We start from the raw sequence: 21,356 nt of genomic DNA, 5'->3' as shown, positions 1-21,356 counted from the left end.
AATGCAGCAAAGACACTGGCCTCATCCCACCACCTCACTGCAGGGGGTGCATTGTGTGTGTTTCTGTGTCTCTCATGATAAGAAAACCACAAACTAAACTACCAGAGGGAGGGATCATAGTTGCACAGAGGCCTCAACAATCATAAACTATTATTTGGGTTCCTCCCTTCCCAGCTGTCTTTTCTAAAAGGAAAATGTCTCTCTGGAATACAGAATTTAAGTAAACTTACTCTTTCCTTTTATAACTTCTGAATAATACTAGATGCCTGCAAAAAGGTATGCCCTCCTACTGAATAACTTCCAACACTTTTCAACAGGACAGGAAAAGGCCACAGTACAACTTTTCAGTTGAGGCCCATTAGCTTGAGGAGCTAAGGAAAGATTTACACTGATTGGAACTCTGAAGCCTGAAAGAGGGTATCTACTGAGAAATATAACACTGACCACAGAAAACAGACTGACCCAAATCCATTCTTCTCAAGTTTTCTGAAAGAAAAGTACTTTTGCAATGGTTCAGGAAACATAAATTCCCCATGAAAATATAAGAATCACCTTTTTTATGAAATTATTTCCTCTCTCTGTCTGCATCTGTAGTTAAAAAAAAAAATGTTACCTGTACTGTATGCAAAAGATTCGTAAATTCTTTTTAAAAAAATTAATAGTGTTCTATTTGGATTGAACTATTCTGAAATGACTGAATAGTAACTTAGACTTCCAGCACAGACTTATGTTTGTTTCATCTGCAACATCAACTAAGAAGAAACCAAAATTACGTATAAAAAACCCCAAAGATTCTACAGTTTTCAACTTAAGTATTTACTTATAACAAACTGAAAATGCCACTTCATCCTCAGAATTTCCATTTCTTATTTTCATTTGTCTCCTGAAAAGATCTAAATATTGATGTAGAGAAAGATGAAGGGAAATAACTGTTCCTACCATACACAGAAGTACAACCAAAGTGCCGATGCAGCCATGCCACTTCCTCAGGCAAAATAGACCCAAATTCCTCAACAACTAGAACTCTATTAACAAACAAAAAAATCCTTTTGGCATCCTTGTTTCACACAGAGACACCGTTATAATCCCCATCTCCTGGACACGCCACCCCCATCCCACCCCCCAAAAAAAAGATCAACAAAAGCACTCTGAAATTAGTCTAACAAGGATACTTAAAATCCTGGGGAGAAGGGATCTAAACCCCTCCACATCCACGTGCAGTTAGTTATGCACAGATAGAGGTGGTGGCAGCTCAATCCCAGCAACAACTGTGCTTTTGTTATGTATTCAACTGCACAGCAGCTATACAGGGGAATTCAACTACTAGAGAACATGGTGTCAAAGTCACATACTTTCAATGAAACCAAAGTGCTGCCCACAACCCGCCAAGGAAAACTGCGTCTCTGCTCTGTCCTCAGCTCTGCTCAGGATGTCGAGGCCTGGACAGAGAAGCACATTGTGCACATTATTTACAGAGTGCACTACACATTTGCAAGCCGGATGCCCCTGCTGAACCCAAACAGACCAAACGGTCTGAACAGAGGGAGCCAGAGAGCCAATTAAATAAATTTTACGCCCTTCATGGCACATGTAACATATTAGTGCTGTTCCAGAGTATGCCAACACTTAGTTTATCACAAGCCAACTGATGCCCCAAGTAAACAGTGAGGACAACAGAAGTGGAAACCGTGCACTTGCTTAATTTACATTACTATTTTCTCTTATTATGCAGATACTAACTCTGTGAAGTTAACTACATGGATGTTTTACATTTCCCTCCCCCTCTCCCCCAAAAAAAAGTAGGTTTAGATTCACCAAATACCTGTTGTAAAAATATTTAAAGTTTTTGTCATTTCACTACTACTGTTTTAAAACTTAATGTTACTTGGATAGCTTTTTGTTTGGGCTAAAGGCAAGGTTGAAGGTTCAGAAATATGGCAAGTTTTAAAATCAACTTCAGAGAAGGAAAGAAAACCCTTGTGATCTTCCAGAAATGTCCTTCAAAATGTTTAAACATCTACTTGGAAAAAAAACTCAAGTCACATTCACTTTGAGACTTGCCTGCCACACCAACGAGACCACTCTAAACAATTTCAAAAGATACACCCTCTTTGGAGCAGTGTCTTTTTCAGTGTTTTGTTACTTCTGCCCCAACAATCTCCAACACTCACAGGGCTCAAAATACATACATAGGAAACCTGTATTTTAGTGTAACAGATTAAGACATTTATCCACATTTGTTCTAAAATATCCCATCAAGAAAAAAAAATACCATTCAACTGTAGCTTTGCTCAGCCCCAGCAGTAGCCATCAAATGGTAGCAGACACTAGGTAGAACTAGATACTTGCATTAGAAAACAAAGGGAATAAAGCATCACTCTTTCAGAACCTGAGCTACTTAATTCTTTTTAATCCTTCCCTCACCTAGAAAAAGAGAGCAATAATTTTATTTCTGTATGAAATCACAAAACCCTACACTCTGGGGCCCACCATACTGTAAGTTATATTTCACAGAATTGTCTAGGTTGGAAAAGACCTTGAAGATCATCCAGTCCAACCATTAACCTAACACTGACAGCTCCCAACTACACCATATCCCTCAACGCTATGTCAACCCGACTCTTAAACACCTCCAGGGATGGGGACTCCACCACCTCCCTGGGCAGCCCATTCCAACGCCTAACAACCCGTTCTGTAAAGAAATGCTTCCTAATATCCAGTCTAAACCTTCCCTGGCGCAACTTGAGGCCATTACCTCTTGTCCTATCGCTTGTTACTTGGTTCAAGAGACTCATCCCCAGCTCTCTGCAACCTCCTTTCACAGTAATCGAGGTGCAGCCTCACCAGTGCCGAGTACAGGGTTAAGATCACTTCCTTGTCCCTGCTGGCCACGCTATTGCTGATACAAGCCAGGATGCCATTGGCCTTCTTGGCCACCTGGGCACACTGCTGGCTCATGTTCAGCCGGCTGTCAATCAACACCCCCAGGTCCCTCTCTGACTGGCAGCTCTCCAGCCACTCCTCCCCAAGCCTGTAGCGCTGCCGGGGGTTGTTGTGGCCAAAGTGCAGCACCTGGCATTTGGCCTTATTGAAACTCACACAGTTGGCCTTAGCCCATCCCTCCAGCCTGTCCAGATCTCTCTGCAGAGCCTCCCTACCCTCGAGCAGATCAACACTCCCACCCAACTCGGTGTCATCTGCAAATTTACTGAAGGTGCACTCGATCCCCTCGTCTAGATCATCAATAAAGATGTTAAACAGGAGTGGCCCCAAAACTGAGCCCTGGGGGACACCACTCGTGACCGGCCGCCAACTGGATTTAACTCCATTCACCACAACTCTTTGTGCCCGGCCATCCAGCCAGTTTTTTACCCAGCAAAGCGTGTGCCCATCCAAGCCGTGAGCAGCCAGTTTCGCCAGGAGAATGCTGTGTTTATTTTACTTAGGACAGTGAAACTGCAGCAACCTTCCCCCACACCCTCAACTCCCCTCAGCACTGACTGCTAGAAAGTCAGTTTTCATTGTCATGTGCCAGATAAAGGCTTTTTCAGATAACACATAGAAAAAGCAGTGGCAAAGTGGTTTGCTGGATTACTGACAATAAAATATACCTAAATCAGTCCCAGGGAGCACAGCAGGAGCTCAGTTCCTATTTAAACAGAGGCATGAAACAAATGCCTCAATATTTATCTAACAAGTTCACCTGAAACTCATTGGTAGACCAATACATTTTCAGATTAACGATTGAACAGTTCTACAACAAAATAGCATTCATGGACAGTCAATCTTCAATTACAAACACAATACACAGAGTGTTTACTACGTAACCGGAAAAATAATGTAATGGTTTCTGAAGCCTATAAACATACTGAAGAACATTTTTTACACCACTGAAATAAACAGAGGAAATGAAGAAGCCATTTTGTTCTTCTTGAACAAAAGTTTAACCAAAACTCATTAAAAGACATTGTAGAATGCACTGCCACATGAAAGTATGGCAAATACTACCCTTACCTAAGCTCTAAGCAAGCTTCCCCAGAACTGTAGCAAAACACAGCACTGGAGGACATAGCTCTGTTGAGCCCTCTGTAAATTGAAGTATGACTTATGCTGTGATGTAAAGCACCATGCATCCCACTCTTTAAACCACCAGGATATACTTCTGTACATACAATATACACAAATATCTCAAAACATTTCTAATTTGTTTACACTAGTAAGAATTACCACATTCAACAGACTTGCCCACCCCAGTCTTTAAACTTCTGAGCAATAGTGTAAGACTGGCCTGTTCCTTAAGTGATAATTCGATTCATCCCATTTTGCTAAGAAATTCCAAAATGAACTTCAAGTAACATTTATTAACCCAATGTTTCAGACTTAAATCAGTTGGATTAAGCATGGTGCTTTTTTCTACAAACCTCAACTTTTTAATTTATCGAACTACCAAGCAAATGACTTTTTAACCAAAAAAGAGCCAAGAAAAACAATCTGAAATGAGTAAAAGGTCACATGAAGTTACTTATTTCTGTTTAATTTTAACCACTTGAAGCATTTTTTAATAATCTACTCAATTGTAACTAGGAGCACAGACAGCTGTTTCTAGCTCTGACACTGTAAATAGCACATTGCTGAATACTAGTAAAAGACAACAGGAATATATGCACAAGGAAGACAGGACTGTTTAAAGGTTACATTATATTGGTTAGTGTTGCAAGCCGGTGAGAATGACTACAAACTAGAATTGAAGACAAACAGAAAAACAAAATAGTTTGATACCAAGCCCAGAAAAAAAATGTTTTGAAAACACAAAAGGAAAAGTTGCTTTGCAAAATACTGGTGTCAGACCAAAAAAGGTAAATTTCCCAGAGCGTGCATTTTGCCCCTAAATCTGGAAGGGGAGATCCCGAAGATGAATCATTAAAGGAGTCTATTTAACCTTAGCAGGAATGGCCTTATGGCTTCAAGAAAGCACTCAGGTTAATATTACTCTTTGGTAGGCTGCTCAGAGCTAACTCCAGCCTAATTAACCATATGTTGACACATACAGAAGTAGAGGCTCTCCTTTTGCACCAGTAATATTCTTCCTTACCCTGTATTGTTTTAGTTCACTCCTTACTAACTCGAGAATTGCAACACAGCACAACTAGTATCATGTGAAATTCTGAATCAGTTCAATTAAAATCAGTCTAAAAGTTGACTTTGGGGAACTTCTGTTCTCTAGTCAGTATAACTTCTTTAATGTGTACCCCAGCTAATTTAAAACAAAGTTACCATGACTGTCTTTCCAAACTACTGAGTTGAAAATACTGCAAAGCTGGTTTGCACCTAATATTTCCTCTTTAGGCAAATTAAAGAACATAGATTCCAACTCTGAAACTGAAGATTGGAAGCTCTCACCTGAAGTGTTACTAATCCCCCAAATACCAATTTTGAGGCTACTCTAATGAAAGAGAGGAACAAGCCAGAAAATTTCACAAGGATGCAGGCATTTTGTTTGAATATCAAGTGTGGTGGGAAACTTCTTATCTAGCATTCTGAACAATGCTGAAAGATACTCTTGTATTTTTCATAGTTTCCTCCAGAGTGAGAGCTGGAAAAGGAGGAATACGAGTCTGAAGAGATAGATCCCTGTATCATGTGATATTTTGCTTGTCTAGCTTGGGAAAGGAAAAAGGAAGATATCATTGAGACACATAATGTGGTAAATTCAACTGTCTTCAAAAAACTGGTTTCCGAAATAGAGCTGAAAGCATCTTTTCCTCTATAAAAGTTAAAAGTGGGGAGGGAAAAATTAAAAAAAAAAAAAAAAATCACGCACCAGGTTTTAGTATGTCAAGAAAAGGTAATGCAAACATTCTCTATAGAAATGATCATGCAATCATTTCTAAAAATGGTTACAAAAAGTAGCAAAGCATGAAATATGTAGTTGAGGGGGCAACTTCATGCAGAATGGGTTTGTACAGTACATACCCAGATAGGATCTCTTGGGAGGTGCTTTGATTTCTTCATCTTTACTATCTGCAGCTACATAAAAAACAGTTGAGGAAAAAAAAAAAAGGGAGGAAAGACAAACAGACTTATATGATTAAATGCAACAGTGGGTCTTCTAGATACAGTTTAGTCAGTTAGTACATTTTGCTTATAAAAAAAATAATAGCCAAAACAAAACATGCCAGAAATTTTAGTCTCCATGCTTTCTATAAAGGCTCCCACCCCATAATGTTAAGATAGGGTCGAGCAGTAGGAAACTCCAGAACAGTCTCAACGCACAACCCAACAGCACTGTACCTAGGGGGAGAAAATGAAGACTTAAAAGCAGTGAAACAAACAGCTTAACTCGTACCTTATACTTGTCATGAATCAGTGAAAACAGGTTGTTACCTCAGCAACATCGAGTGTGTAGATATGTATGTATCATCAGCTAACTGCTGCCTTGCCTCCTGTGGAAAACACTGTTCTAAGATAGTTTCAGAAAGCCTGAGCTAAAGCCAGTCATCAAGAAGGACAGAGTAGACCCCATCTGCAACCATTCTGCATGTTAAATTTTTCCACTCTAGCCTTCCTCCGCCACCTGAAAACCATGCGTTATGCAAGAGTGCTTCCCAGCGCCAAAAACAGAGCTCCTGAAGGGATCAGAGTGCTATAACAAGATATAAGTTACAAAGCAGGTTAAGACAACCAGCAGTTGGAAGGAAGACAACCAAATGAATGACTAGAGGAAGTCATCTTCATGTAAAAACACGAGCCCATGTTGTGCTTAAGGAGCCTGGGTTGTACTATAATAAGAAGAGACGTCTAAGAGCCCATTTTTAACAACGTTCACTGGTTTTCAATACAGCTCATACATTCAGGGTGCTCAAAATCTGTCACAATGACTTGGGCATAACTGAAATCGAATCTTTGTGGGAGAGAGGTGGAAGGCTTATTTGGAGAAAGAAAAAGAGAGTTCTCTGTAGAGTGCCTGTCTCTCCAAGAATATGAAGAGACTGCTCTGGCCTGCCAACATTTTCAAGTGACCAGATGTTTTTAGCTGTCTGTATCTGTGAGCACCTTGCTTCAGCCTTCTCTTGATTAACAAATCAAGACATGGCACATGCACATTTTCCTTTTCAATATTAGTTATCGCATGGTAGCACCATCATGTCCCAGAAATACTACAATGCTGTGAACAAAACCAACTACAAGAGAAACTACCACTGAACCTTGAATCTTTCTGTACTGAGCCAACAACACTGCATACACAGGGCTGCAGGCACCAATTTAAAAGTGGGCAATGAATAAGGAGAGCTGTTGTTACCACAACAATGGTACCAGGAGATCTGCATTAAAGCAGTCAAGATGCGATTAAAGTGGTGTTAAATAACGGATAAAAGATGAGGAGGTATTTATTGTTCGTGCCTGCTGATTTAATCTGAAGACTCCTTCACATAGCTTTCAAAGTATTCATATGCAGGAGAAAGAACTGTCCTGTCATTGGAGGTTTTAAAATAAAGTCCGGTTTTTTTGTTGTTTTCTTGTTTTACTTGTTTTGGTGGGGTTATTTTTCCAATTCAGAATAGTTAAACACAGGCTATACAGTCCAAATTTAAAAAATAAGAGTTGGATACATAAGATGACTTAGAGTCAGCACATGTAATTGAAGGATAAAGTTTATGTATCCAGAACAAAAAGTCAGAGAAGGCAGCAGCAACACAAGATGGGCTCCACCACTTTCAACTTACTTTCACTTTGCAAGACTAAAAGAGGGGGGGAAATCCCATAATTGAGAAGTAACAGAGAAAAAAAAAAAAAAAAAGATTATGCAAGTTTTCCTAATAAGTTCTCCATATAGAGCCTACAAGAAATAATCAAATATTACTGGAAAGAGTCCAGGGAGACTATTTTTCATGCTATGATAGTTACCCTAAATGCAAGTACAAGCATTTCGACTGAATGGCTTTATGTCTATGTTCTGAATTGCTATTGATATGTATTTTAACCCAGTAACACCACAAAACAGGCTAGAGAATACAGAACAAGCTTGTCAGGATTAGGAGAGACTGCTCCTTAAAACTTCAAGAAATTTTAAATAGATGCCTTCTGAACTAGTTATACTTAAGGGACCTTATCTGTGAGAATAATAAAAACAAAATTAAAAAAGGCTAATTCAACATAATTCAAAACACACTGGTAAACATATACTAATGTGACTGGGGGGTGAATACTGCATTTAATAACAATACAAGAAAACAGCAAACTCCCTTCCACTGAACTATTCCCTTTCTAAATATTTTGGATTACTCTTCAGCAAGGTTAATCAAAAACACTGACTTCAAACGTAGCTTCTCACTGCCACAGTAAGCTATGAGGAAAGAAAGTAAGTACACAGATTTATCAGCTTGCCTAGATCACCATAAAATTTACAGAGATAAGATTAGGTATAGGATTAGAAACAGGACTCTCACTCCTACTCATATTGTGCTTCAAATACAAACCTATCTTTCTGCCTCGCTTGAAAGGAGCTTTGTATGCATTTATATGTTTATTCTGAGCCATTGCATTATAGTTAGTTTAACTAAAAACCACTCACAGGTAAGAAAAAGATTTTAGCTGTTCTCAAAGTTTGTGGGAAGATGCAAGTGTTTTGATGAAAACAAATAATTAAGGACCACAAGCAGGTAAAATCAGTCTCTCTAGCTAATTAAACACATGACAAGCTGAGTTTCAGGAAGAAGGATCAAATGACACAATGCAACCTTGAGAAGTTTCCATTACCTGGTAAGGGAAAGACTGATTATCCTTTAGGAGACGGTAGGTCTTTCAGGGAGAGTTGTTTAAGGAGGGCTATATACTAAACTGAATAGCCTCCCTTTTTGTCCAAAGGTTACTGAATGAGCCTGCAAGAGTGTGTGTGTAAACGTGCATGAGGATAATTTCCCCTCAGAAAGGGCAAACAGAGAAACCCTTCTGCTGCTTTAGGAAACACTAGCACAGAGAGCAAAGGAGGGAGAAAGGATACACGCCCCTCCCAAATGCTTCCTGGATTTCCAACTGCTGCTAAATCTGGCTGAAACTAGTTTTTAAGCCATTCATTCTGTCAGACTAACAACCCTTGTGAACATATCAGTTTGTGTTTGGGAGCTGGAGTGCAGCTCTTCTTCCACATGAATTCACTTACCTGCATAGTTTCACACTACACTCCACAATGAGCAAGAAAGGAAGTAGCTTCCTTAGCTTTTAGATAAATTAGCCTACTGCACAGCCAGTAGCTGCTGCCTTTTAATGATGGCTGTGGATATCATTAACCCTCAGTTATTAGGGAGTGAGGGAAGAGAACAGATGGAGAGAATAAATTATACATCCATATTGGCAAAACAACTGACAAAAAGCTCACAGCATTAATTCTGTTCTTGTGGGTAATAAGCTGTAACATAAAATGTTGTAAGTCAAAGTCAACAGAGAAACACAAAAACAACCCCTCGCATATTTCTTATCTGTGAAAAAAAAGCAGGGACTTTCCACAAAGTTTGAACATTTTGTTAAATAAAGAATAATACTCTGGCCCCAACTGAAATTATCAATGCGTAAAAATTAACACATAGCCAAAATTAAAAATATGTGAAAATTCCCATAAAACCCAATTACTCCCACACTAAAGCCCAATGAAATAATATACAAAAAGACATAGATTTGCAACTATGACATGACAGCACTTCCTATTTTGACAGCCAATAACTCGGCAAGTAGAAAATAAATTATGTATAAAAGCAAGTGTTTGCAGTTGCAAAATAAAATTTCAGATAATAATATATGATCATACCGAAGAACTTGGTAGAAAGTACAGCTGAAGAAAATAACTTCTTATTATGGCCAAGATCTTAAAAAAAGCCAGGCTAGCACAATGGTGTAACAGCCAGCTCTATATTCAGGGCATGGTGTGAAACATTAAGAATTGATTTCAATACTGAAACAAGACCCATCTGAAATAAAATTACAGCTTTACATATTTACCTGGAAAAAAGCACTTTCAAAAAAAGAAGTTCAAGAAGTGCTACACTTAATTATCAAAAAAGGAGATTGCATTGCAATTCAGACAGAACTTACAACCAAAGTACAGTGCACCATGCTTTCAAAAAGATTTATCCGTTCCTGTCACTAACCTGCAAAAGAGCGGCGTTTTATGTTTAGCTCGTTGGACACACGTACTTCAGTGCACAGTTTCAGCATCAGTAACATAGTAATGATCATGATAATGCTTTGCCACAAAAGAGGGGATTCAAAACGCCTTCCAAACCTAAAAAAAAAGGAAAAGAAAATATATAAAACATCTCAAAGATGACAAGTGTTGTACTCAGTTACTTTCATTCTTTGATCTTATCCAAGCACCTGAAAAAGGAAAACCTAACAGTAACAGGTACGAAAGGCTGAAGTCACCAGCCAAATCTCGATGCACATACAGTAGTAGCTCAGAGTCACAATCCCCTTGCAGAAGTATCTGAGAATTACAACATCCCTGTGGACTGATCCTAGAGATTCTGAAATGAGAAGCTTAAATCATTGTTTCCAAAGCCAACAACAAACATATTATTTTGAAAGGAGAAGAAGATTCATTGAGAGGTCAAGGCAGTACACAGAGACCAGAGAGTTATGCTGCATTAGTACCAGTTGTGTGTCCTCTCCACATACACACTCCATAAATTTCACAAGGACTTCTGTGCAAAACTTACCTCTCTCAATTTTTCATTTTTAAGGTGAAATCATAAAAACAGGATCACTTTCCCTACAAAGAAATAGATACCCACAGCTATTAGCTTGCTAGCTTTAATATAACGTCTTTCTACCAAAGTGGGGGGCGGGCAGCAGGTATTATGCTTGGTCTGCCTTGTCTGCCTTTAGACATCTGAGTGGAAAGACCAGGTCTGCAGAAGACACCAATCAATTCATCAGTTTGCGTCCCATTTGCACCAAGGTTGGGGGAAGTAAGAAAATCCGTAACATATAATTTGTCCTCTACAGCTCTCCTCCCTTCTGCCAATTTAATTTCTGCTTGCTTACAGATGAGTGAAACTTGGTGGGGCCTACTGAGCCCTTCCTGCATGTAACACAGAGAGGTGAACTTAGATTGTGGTCAATCTTGACTGAAGATCTTACTCTTATGTGATTGCACAAGGTTCTACCACAGGAAAATGAGACCCTTCAGTGAAGACTGGTGATGCTCCAAGCTCCTCTTCCTGCATTACTTGATGAAATTTCAACAGTCCCCACCAGACACACTCAATAAGTGCTTTAGGGGTAAAAGGTGGAAGCTTTTCATATGCAGACCTCAAAGTATATTAGATTCACAAAAGGAAGGCTGAATGCACACCAGTGAGCTGCTTCTCTGTGCTTAGTTCTTCTGCCAGGTTTTATGCTTTGAAGACAGAAATGTTGAGGAAGGGATTTGGTGAAAACACACTGCTATGTTCGCCAACTTCTTCAGCCTGCACCGTGAGGCACACAGGCTTTCTAAATTTCCTCACAGCACTGTTACTAAGGCCATTCTCTTGAGCACATCATGCTGCCTGAGACCTCAGCCTCACAGGGATGACAACCACTGCCCTCTTCTTGACAGTTCCTGTTTTATAGCACCCTGGCAAAATATAATTTCTTATGCTTGGGCTACTTTCATGGCAGAGCTCCGTGCTAGCAAAAAACAACTAGGTTCACCACCACACTCTCTCACACAATACTTCATTTCCACTACAGTCTTTTCACCAAAGAGATTTTTTGTTATGAGTCAACCAATAAGGAACAGGAGAGAGACTGGAAAGTCCTTGACCAGCTTCCTTGGAAATCTTCCTGTGCAGAACAGCCAAGCCACCCACACCAATAAAAATGGCCAAGTATTTCCTGCCTAATGGCATACAGCTAAAGAGAAGTATAACAATGCCTTGACACCACCAGTAGCTACTGGAAGAATAGCAGTTCCATGTACCTTAGTCTCACCCTTTCTTTCTGCCGTTGATGGATTTACAGTGGGCCATATGAAAGCCGTTATCATAACAAATTTAGAGGACGCTATAAGGAAGGAAATAAAGAACACAACTAATCACAGGCAGAGTGCACTCTGGGTAAGGCTTTCACTGCACTAGGAAAAAATGCAGGGGAGAAGAGCAATAGTTTGTCCCAGACTATGCCCCATGCCCATGATCCTAAAGCTCATTCAGCCTGTGTGGCTGACTGTGACCAAGTTCCCCTGAACTGCTGGAATTCACTACTGTTGTGTCTCTTGTTCAGGGAATGAGAAAGAAAAAAAATGGGAAAGACCTACTCAGAATTACAGAGCAGTTACAACTGTTTACATCAGGTTTAGAAAAGCCATCTCCAATTACAAATGCATTTGCATGTAAAAATATAGTAATGCATTTAAGGGGGGTTGAGCTAGCAGCACAATAAGCTAGAAGCTATTATGATGGTAAATCCAGCCACAGATCATTGCAAGGTTAGTTTCTCCCTGCTGATGAGATTATTGGCCATTTAGTAACAGGTGCCTCACAAAAGTATTGCTTGCACTATAAACATCCACCCACTACAAACACACATAAGCATGGCCACCTGCTGTCTGATCATAATTTGCCATCACCACAACCTTACTGGAAATGAGACTGGAAGTATTGCTGCAGATCCTCTACCCCTTAAAAACTGAAAAAAGAAAAAAAAAAGTAAAGCAAAGCTCACAACACACAATAGAGGCAAACTGTAAATTTAAAAATTCTTATAGGGACTTCCAAAAATGCACACCACCTGGCTTTTTTACAATCCTTCAGCCAAAAACAATTAAGATTACACAGCATGTGAACTACACCTCCCCAAACAGCAATCCTCAAACCGAGTCTTGCAGGCAACACACCCCTCTAAGCTAGGTCACATCTACAGGAAATCAAACAGCTGCCATGGAGACCAACAAGCAGAGCAAACAGGACACGGCCTACACCACACTACCTGGACAACAAGACTGAAGGGCATACCAATGTCAAGGGTGATTGTTGGGTTCTTTAAGCTTTAAAAGTAAAGCCAGAACACTCATTTTTTTCAGGATCATGGAAACAAACACCACTCCAAGCTGCTTAATCTACTTCGCACTGATATTAGGGCTTGCCAAAGCAACACTAATCCAGTTTAAGACTCCTCAAGCCAGCTTGAGCTAGGAGCACTGCAAGATGCAAGCCCTGCAGGGAGAGCATGCTGCTCCATGTTCTGTTACTGTCTGCCTTGCAGGTGTTATTCCTATCTTTGCCTAAGCAGGAGCCAGGAGGAGAGGAACATTAAAATAGATTATGAGAGAAAGATGAAGAGCCTTAGGATACTAAATCAGGCTTGCAGAAAAGAACAACTTTGAAGTCCTGGGGATGAGGGGGTCACCATCATTATTCTGCATTTTCACCCCACCACTACAACATTATGTGACATAAAAGTGACATAAAACAGTGGCATTTGCAGTATTCAGGGAATTCAAACTTCATATGTCAGACTACAGAGACACAAAGAGTTTTTCACTGTTTACTTAATACTGTAAAAACAAAGTAACTCTTTTTTCCTGTACTAGTCAAATGTGCAAATAGAGGGGAAGGGCTTACATTTTATTAGTATTTCAACAGCTGGAAACAGATTAATGCACTTTCAGAGTGATGAAAACAAGAGAAGTGAACATTCAAGCCAGAGCAGAGACTAACTGGTCATTGAGAAAACTACGTAATTCCATCAGTACGACTCAATTCTGTTGCAATAATCCTGCTATTCCAGTCCTGGGCCTACTCAAAACAGCAAATGCCAATTGTACGAAAGAGGCCACAAAAGGTTTGCTTATCTCTTTTCCTAAGACATCTCTGAAAAGAAACTGACTGCTGTTGGTGCAGATCACCATCACCCTGACCACACTGCTTCCTCCTATGCTCTGTGATGCTGTTTCAGCTTCCACTGGCTGGCTGCTGCCCCAGGCCGAGCCCTGTCTCTGTCCGGACACAGGCAGGCCTAACACAGCACCGCCTCAGCTCACAGAGGCAGTTTCACTCACCGCAAGAGTGGAAAACACCAAAGTTAGTACAGACCTCACTTTTCCAGCTCTTTGGGAAGTTACAGATTCTAGGCAACATGGAAAGCATGCGGGATACTGCACACACCACCAGGGCCATGACAGACAGCCAGGGTAGCAGCATGGCAGCTGCCTTGAAAGACAGCCCATACAATTACAGAATTTAATCAGCAGGAAAAACAAGAAACAAACTAGTTTTACAACAGGATGTCTTGACATGAGTTTCTCCCTGACACACAAACTTCCAGGATTTTATGGAGCACCCAATCCAAGCTTTTCACTTGGGCATACAAAATCCTACGTTACCTTTACTTTCTGTACAGAAGAGCAGTGCATTTTATCCTCGCTCTCTGGTATTTATAAAAAGAAGAAGGAATTACATAACACTTTTGCTCTCAATATCTCAGCAAGATTCCACCAGCAGGCCATATGTAATGCAATCTTTCAAAGTTGTAGTCACTCTGTCAGCTTGGTTTATAGCATCATCCCACCTTGCCCACATGGTAAAAGCTGGCAAGATTCATTTTAGTAGCATAAGTCTTAAAAGCAAAAGTTTCTCCTTCCCACAGGAAGTCCTACAAACAGACACCACTGGCCCACTATCTGAAGCCAAAGCAACCCCTGACAGCAGGGACCTGATCCACAAGTAGCACTGTAGGTGTTACAGCACAATAAATAAATATGTAGGAATCTACCCCAGACAACAGCAAGTCCAACATTTTCCTATAAACGACCTCCAGCTGCAGTAAACCTCTACTCATAACACAGAGCTTATTCCCCTGGCTCCAGCACAGAGCGCTCCCAGTTCTACTGACATTACAGTTTTCAGAAAGCGCTTTGTTTCAGGTGAACTGATGTGGAATGGGTAGAGGGTTACCTCTGCTTAAAAATAGCACACTCCATAGTTTTCATCTTTCCCCTGACTGTCAGAACTTGTTTCCACAGTTTGTCTTAAGGCAACTATTTTGTGAGAACAACTTCTAAATTGGACAGTTTTATTTTCTGTTGTTTGGATTTCTACGGTGTTGCTGTATGACGTTTAGGCCAGTGGCCCACAGAATTGCACCTCAAAACCTTTGGAAAGAATTGTCTTCCAGGAAAATATACAAACCATATTATACTATTACATAAAACATTTTATGGACTGCAAAACTGAAAAAAAGTCCAAAAACCTCTGGGAACAGCAGGGAGCACAAGTACTTTTGGCTGAACTTACTCAAGATTCAAATAAAAATGCCTACTGCTGACTTCTAAGAAATCTTCAGTTCCCTTTCCTCTAGCTATTTATTCTGATTTTAATATTAAAAGAAACCATAATTTATCTCACCATAAGCTCTGTTTTAAAAAAAGAAAGGGGGAAGAGAGAGAGGGGGAAGAGAGGGAGAAACTCACAAGTAAGTTCTTCTGCATTCTCCACCCCCAACTGATGATTACACAACTCTCGCCCGCCTTCTTGTTCCTGTTCTTGATCATGACAATGCAAAGCTAGTCAGCTGGCAGACTGCAGGCCACACGAACCAAGAAGATATGTCCGTCTTGGTCACAACTAAGTTCAAGTGCCATTGTCTGTTCTGAACCACAATTTCAAAACAGCCTAGGGCAGCTTAACCAGATGATTAACCATCTCAAAGCTCAAGCATGAGTAAGACTCAGGGTATCCCTTGGATATTTTAACAACCAGTCTTGAACAAGAAATCAGTGCTAACTCTAGCAACTACAAAAAGACATTAGCTAACAAAACCGGTAATGAACTGTTTTATTAAAAATGCAGAGGGAAAAAATTGGTATCAGATTTTTTTGGAGCATGCCATACATCTTTGTATGTACTAGAATTACAAAGGCGTTGAGTTTTGCACTGTTTCTTCCTCTTTAGCCACAAGTGCAGACCTTCTCCAGGCTGACCAGTCCTGAAGTTGAACTGAGTGGAGAGCAAGAAACAATGACCTATGGGGTCTGGAGAAGACAGACTGGAGAAGCAGTACTGACAATGGCAGAAGGACTAAAACAAAGAAGCAGCTGCTTCCAATCATAAATCATGACCAGCCGCTAACTAGCGCCCCAAAATAAACGTTGAAGTGTTATATAAAATTATAACAATAGATTATTCCTAAAAATAAAGGTAACTTGATACCAAGTCTAGCCACAGCACAAAATCTACTTTTCACGCTAATAAACAGAGATCCCATTGTGTGATGCTGTGAGCACAGACTGCTTACTTTTCAAATTTTTTTTTTCAGAATCCTCTTTAAAAGGGCCAAAGGCTCCACATACAGTCAACACACTGAACCACAAGTTTGCATGGTCAAACTTCTACTTTCTTTTTCCTAAACAAAAGCCATGTGTGCAGAAACAAAGTGGAATCATGCCCATTGCTATCTACATGCAGTTTTCATTCCAGTAGACCAGCCCTCTCTCACTGCTTTTCCATAATAGTTCTGACATATAACTCATTGTTGGAACACAGCAAGGCCAAAGATACATAAGTGAAAGCAGAAATGTCTCTTTAAAGATGACATTTGGAGACATTGTGAAACTGAGAAGCATGAAAAAATGACTTAATGGATAATGGGTTACTGTCATCAGTAGCAAACAGAAGTTCTTTGAGCACACCCTGAAACTAAGGGATTAGGTGGGAGGGAAACAAGGAGGAGAGGCATTGCACTGAGTCCTCTTGACTTTAACAGATGGCTTACCATTGGAGACAGTCTAATTGGAGGAAGAGAAATTGTGAAAACGGGTAACTGGAAATGGGATTGTTATCCTTGATCTCAGCAGTACTTTGTTCATTGGCTACTGTCACAGTGCAATACACCAGCTGCAACTCTATTGACACATAAGACATGCCAAGAAGATTAGGAAGTAAATACTCTATTTGGAGGAGAGACGAAAGGTCAAACTTCACCCACTGTAAAACTAAACGTTAAAAACACCACAAAAATAAACCCCTCAGAGATAACTAAGTACCGTTCTAGGAACATGTGGAATCTGCCAAGTCACAAATAGGAGATGAGGGAATTGTCCCCACAGCTGAGGTGAACAAAGTATAGTAGAGCCGTAGGGGAAAGGTGGGACTGGGTCTGTTATGGGTGACAGAGATACAGAAAGACCAGCTCAAGAGTGAAAATACAGAGGAAACCCAGCATAAAAGGCAGGAACTCTCTGTTTCTATTGCCTATGTATCTGAAATATGGAATGCTCCACTCTGAGCCTCAAATTCAGGAATATATGAAATTCAGGGAAAATCTGGAAGTAACAACAGAAACAAATTACAGAAATGTCTTTGAAGTCAAACAAAAAAAAACCCCATGAGCCATCCTAATAAATAATTAAGGCCTGAAAAGCAACACCATTAGAATTGAAAGTTTTTAAGGCCTACCACTTCAAGTACTTATTTTAGGATCAGGATGGAGGGGAAGTCAGGAGGGATGAATCTGGCACAAATCATATGCTCAAAAGCCAGAGGTAATGAAGTAAAAACAATTGAAGCAATGAAGTAAAAACAATGAACTAAAACCAACTGAAAACAGGAGCTATACATCAGTAAAGTTTTCAGAAGAGAGACTTGGATTAAGGTCTGGATTGGTTTGCTAAAGGGAAGGAGAAGTAATCTTATCAACTGGTATGCTAAAAGTCAGATTGGACAAAAATTATGCACAAAGCAAAATTACTTGTAGGAACAGTTCTGGCACAAGAATGGATCAAATTATTTAATAAATTTTAAACAAAATAAACAAAAACTTTCTAATTCCTTCCAATGAATATTACAATTAAAATAATTCTGTTGTTTATGTCACATTATCTAGAGTGCTGTAGCCCAGATAATACATCAGCCATAGGTGACATTAAACAATTAATGCAAAAATTGAATTGTCAGGCTGTTCTATGGGTGCATTTTAAACATGTTCATAGAAACCAGAGGCTCTTACTCTGCTATGTTCCTTTAATCATCCATATCCACCCTCAATGCTGCTTTCACAATTTATGGGTGTTTATAATGAACTACGAGGGATGCCTAATCTTTATAAGTAGATATGCAAAATAGTCTCTCTCAGGGAACACTGTATTATCTTTATGCAAGTCTTCATTTCTGTCTCTTTTAGTTCAACAGGACTAGAAAGAGACGATTCATTGTAAGTACAGACAGAAAGGTTTCTGCAGGCTCATGCCTGGAACATTTCTCCACAGAAGTGGCTGCACCACAAGCCAGCAGCACGCTTTGCACTCCCGCTGTAGCCAGACACACGTGTGCACCTGCTGTGTGAAGACATTCTGTGCCATCACCGAGCTCCAAAACGACCAGAGCCTACACAGAGCTAGTATGTGTCAGGGAGCCGTACTATTCTGTGGCTTAAATACAGTAAAAAAATCATATAATCAATAAAACTGCACTCTCTTTTGAAGTGTTGACAAATCTTTTAACACTGACATAAATTACAGCTTTTCATTACTCGTAGCATTTATTCTTCTGCACATCTCTTAACTAGATATAGTTAGAATCAATTCAAATCAAAGAGCTTTCAGTTCTTCCATAGTCCAAATCTCATTTAACAGATGCACTTGCCTGGGCTACCTAGAAACTGCCAGCACCTCCACTCAGGTGCAAATCATTTGTATATTTCAACTACCTCCACTGAAACAAAAAATTAGACAATTTTTATTTCTCAAACTGTCAACTTGAGCTTTTCACTTCTCCTCCCTCTGTCAGTTCCTCTACTTCCTTTCTGCCCTCTGCTTTCTACAACAGCTGCTCCATGTACTTCTCCCCAGGAAAACACCGGCAAGTAGCTCTGATCTAGTGACATCTCATCAGTTTGACTGCCAGATGTGGTCCCAAGAAAGGATCCCCTGTTTTCTCCACTCCAGCACAGCACTTACATGTTGCATTTTGCTGCAGAATAATCCAGGAAGTTCCTTATACTTAAAGAGTCAGAGGAGCTTTAAAAAGAAACTGGAAACCAACAAAAGGATGTAGCCTATTACCTATCAGTTCTTTGTGGACTACAAAGCAGTATTTTGTAGTCAAAATATTCTTAGAATAACTGTTCTTAGTTGCAGTAATTTCCAAGACTACTTTATCTTTGGTTTCTCAAGTACCTTCCCAGTGCTGTGGCATCTATATTATAAGTAGTAGTGAGGAATGTAAGTTAATAAAATTCATTCACGGAAATCACACCCTAATAACATTTTCTCGGTCCAACAGCACAAGACCTAAACATGGAAACAAACTCGCTTTTAAATATTGAAAGTGGTGTTGAAAACAAAAATCATTCACTTTGAAAGACAGACCACCTTTTGCCCGCTTATCAAAGAATTAATATTTCCCTCTGTAGTTGTACACGGAGCCCTAGAAGTGATCCCCTCTGAAGCCAGCTGGCATCCCGGGAAAATGCAAGAACATATGGCAAGTGTCCCAGTGACGTTAACACCAACTAGATGCTACAGTAAGTGCGCCTGACCGGGGCCTTCGCTCTGAGAACAGAGCTAGAGGGGCGAGGGAAACAGAAAATACAGTCAGCAAGAAAAGAGATCTGACTTACAATAAACCTCTTTACTGACGAGTTAAAAAGTTGCATTTTAAAACATCGGAGCGCTGATGATCAAACCGGGGAAGGGTAACAGACGGCGCTCCTGAGTCCAGTTCATTTTACTCAATGCAGATTCACCCGCTTACGGAACGGCAGTATTTTGATCTTCAAGAGAGGGGGAAAGTACGTAAAACGCATTATCTCCTCAAATACTCCAAATCAAAGCTCTACAACCAGCAAGCCGGTAAAGAACGTTTAGAACTGGGCAGACACACACACAGAAGGAACCAACTTACCAGAAGAGTATCCGCAAAATGTTTGCCACCAGCAACACCAGGCAGACGTAGGTGGAAAACCCCTCCGCGTTCTGGGTCCGCCGGATGTCTCTGTACTGGGGAATGTAGGGCACCACGCCGCCGAACACCATGGCCCCCGCAGCACCCCACGACACCAGCTGCTGCATCGGGACCAGAAGCCACTCCAAGCCCCCCGCCTCCATGCCGGGGGGGCGCGGGGCGGCTGCCCCGGGGGCAGTCGCGCCGGGGGGGAGCCTTCCGCGGCAGCTCCTCGGCGGAGGTCGGGTCTAGCCACGCACGGGCCCCTGGACGGGAGGCGGCACCGTCACTGCGCCCTCTCCCGCAGGGCCGGCACCTGAGGAGGGGGACGGGACGTCAGCCTGGTTCTGCCGCGGGCTGCTCCGCCCGGGCCGCCGCCCTGCCACAGGCAGGCCGGGGGCCGCCGCCGCGACGCTCCCGCCCTCGCGCGGCTTCCCCCTCCCCCCCCCCCCGGAGGGGGAACCCCGGCTCCGGCACGGCCCAGGGGCGGCACCCGCGCCCACTCCGCCGCTGAGGGGACACCCCCACCCCGCGTCGAGGGCCGGGAGGCCAGGCTGAGGGGCGGGGAGGGGCGGGGAGGGGCGAGGAGGGCACCCCCACCCGCCGGGCCGCTTCTCTGAGGGGGCCTCCTTCACCCGCCCGCTCCCCAGCCGGCCGGCGGCTCCCCGCCGCGCCCCGCTCCTCCAGAGCCACACGAACGCGCGCGTCCGTCCGTGTGTCTGTCTATCTGTGTGTGTGTGTCTGTCTGTCTGTCTGTCAGTCAGTCAGTCAGTCAGCCAGCCCGCCACCGCCCCACCTGCTCCCCGAGCTCTGGCGGCCGCCGTCATCCCCCTCGGCCCGCCGCCGCTCCGCCGCTGGGGGCACGGGCCGGCGGCAGCGGCGGGCCCTGGGCGGCCCGTGACGCCACGATGACCAGCCGCGCCTCCGCCAATGAGCGGCTGGGCCGCCCCGCCCCGTCCCGCCGCGCGCGCGCGGCCCCGCGGCAGGCGACGGGGTGGGAGGCGGTGGCGGGAGCGGCCGCGGGGCTGGCGGGGCCGGCCCATCGCTTTGCCGAGTCCCGAGGACCAGGCGTTGCCGGTGCCGTGTCACCGGGGAAGGCCGCCCGCGGGCCGTACCGGCCCCGCCGCCGCTACCTGGGTCGTGAGTGCCCGTCCGCCGCACCGGTGCGGCTCCCCGGGCAGGCCCAGGGCACGCCAGCCGGCTGCGGCGGCCGGCCCCTCGCCCCGGGAGGGCGGAGGGTGGCTCAGCTCCCCGGGAAAGATGCGGGGCCGGGTGTACCGGCGGGGCCTTCCCCCGCCGCTGGCTGGTGTCAGGCGCTGCCCCAGGTCTTGCTCCCCGGGCTCTGACGGCTTCCTTTTCCTTAAGGGGTCAGAGCAACTCCGTCACGCTCCGTGAAAATTACATTTCCGTGGCTCTCAAAATTGCAGTCGGTCCTTAACTATA

The 21,356-nt window shown here is 42.5% G+C and overlaps 1 protein-coding gene across 2 annotated transcripts in view; it reads right to left on the bottom strand.

The window, feature by feature from the left end:
• SLC66A2 (solute carrier family 66 member 2) overlaps window positions 1-20,797 on the bottom strand; it is a 68,818-nt gene extending 48,021 nt beyond the window's left edge. The window contains exons 1-4 of one of the 2 annotated variants that reach the window (XM_074870443.1): window positions 20,710-20,797; window positions 19,875-20,229; window positions 10,143-10,276; window positions 5,974-6,027 (exon numbers count right to left, since the gene is read on the bottom strand). In XM_074870443.1, coding sequence (XP_074726544.1) covers window positions 5,974-6,027; window positions 10,143-10,276; window positions 19,875-20,077 — 391 coding nt within the window. In that variant the 5' untranslated portion in view covers window positions 20,078-20,229; window positions 20,710-20,797. The remainder of the gene's footprint in view (window positions 1-5,973; window positions 6,028-10,142; window positions 10,277-19,874; window positions 20,230-20,709) is intronic. The other variant, XM_074870451.1, reaches the window with a different exon arrangement.
• Between the last annotated feature and the right edge of the window lie 559 nt (window positions 20,798-21,356).

This window comes from Strix uralensis, chromosome 1, assembly GCF_047716275.1.
Source record: "Strix uralensis isolate ZFMK-TIS-50842 chromosome 1, bStrUra1, whole genome shotgun sequence".
Classification (NCBI taxonomy): domain Eukaryota; kingdom Metazoa; phylum Chordata; class Aves; order Strigiformes; family Strigidae; genus Strix; species Strix uralensis.
Note: the sequence above shows the minus strand (reverse complement) of the source record. Positions and strands in the feature narration are given on the sequence as shown.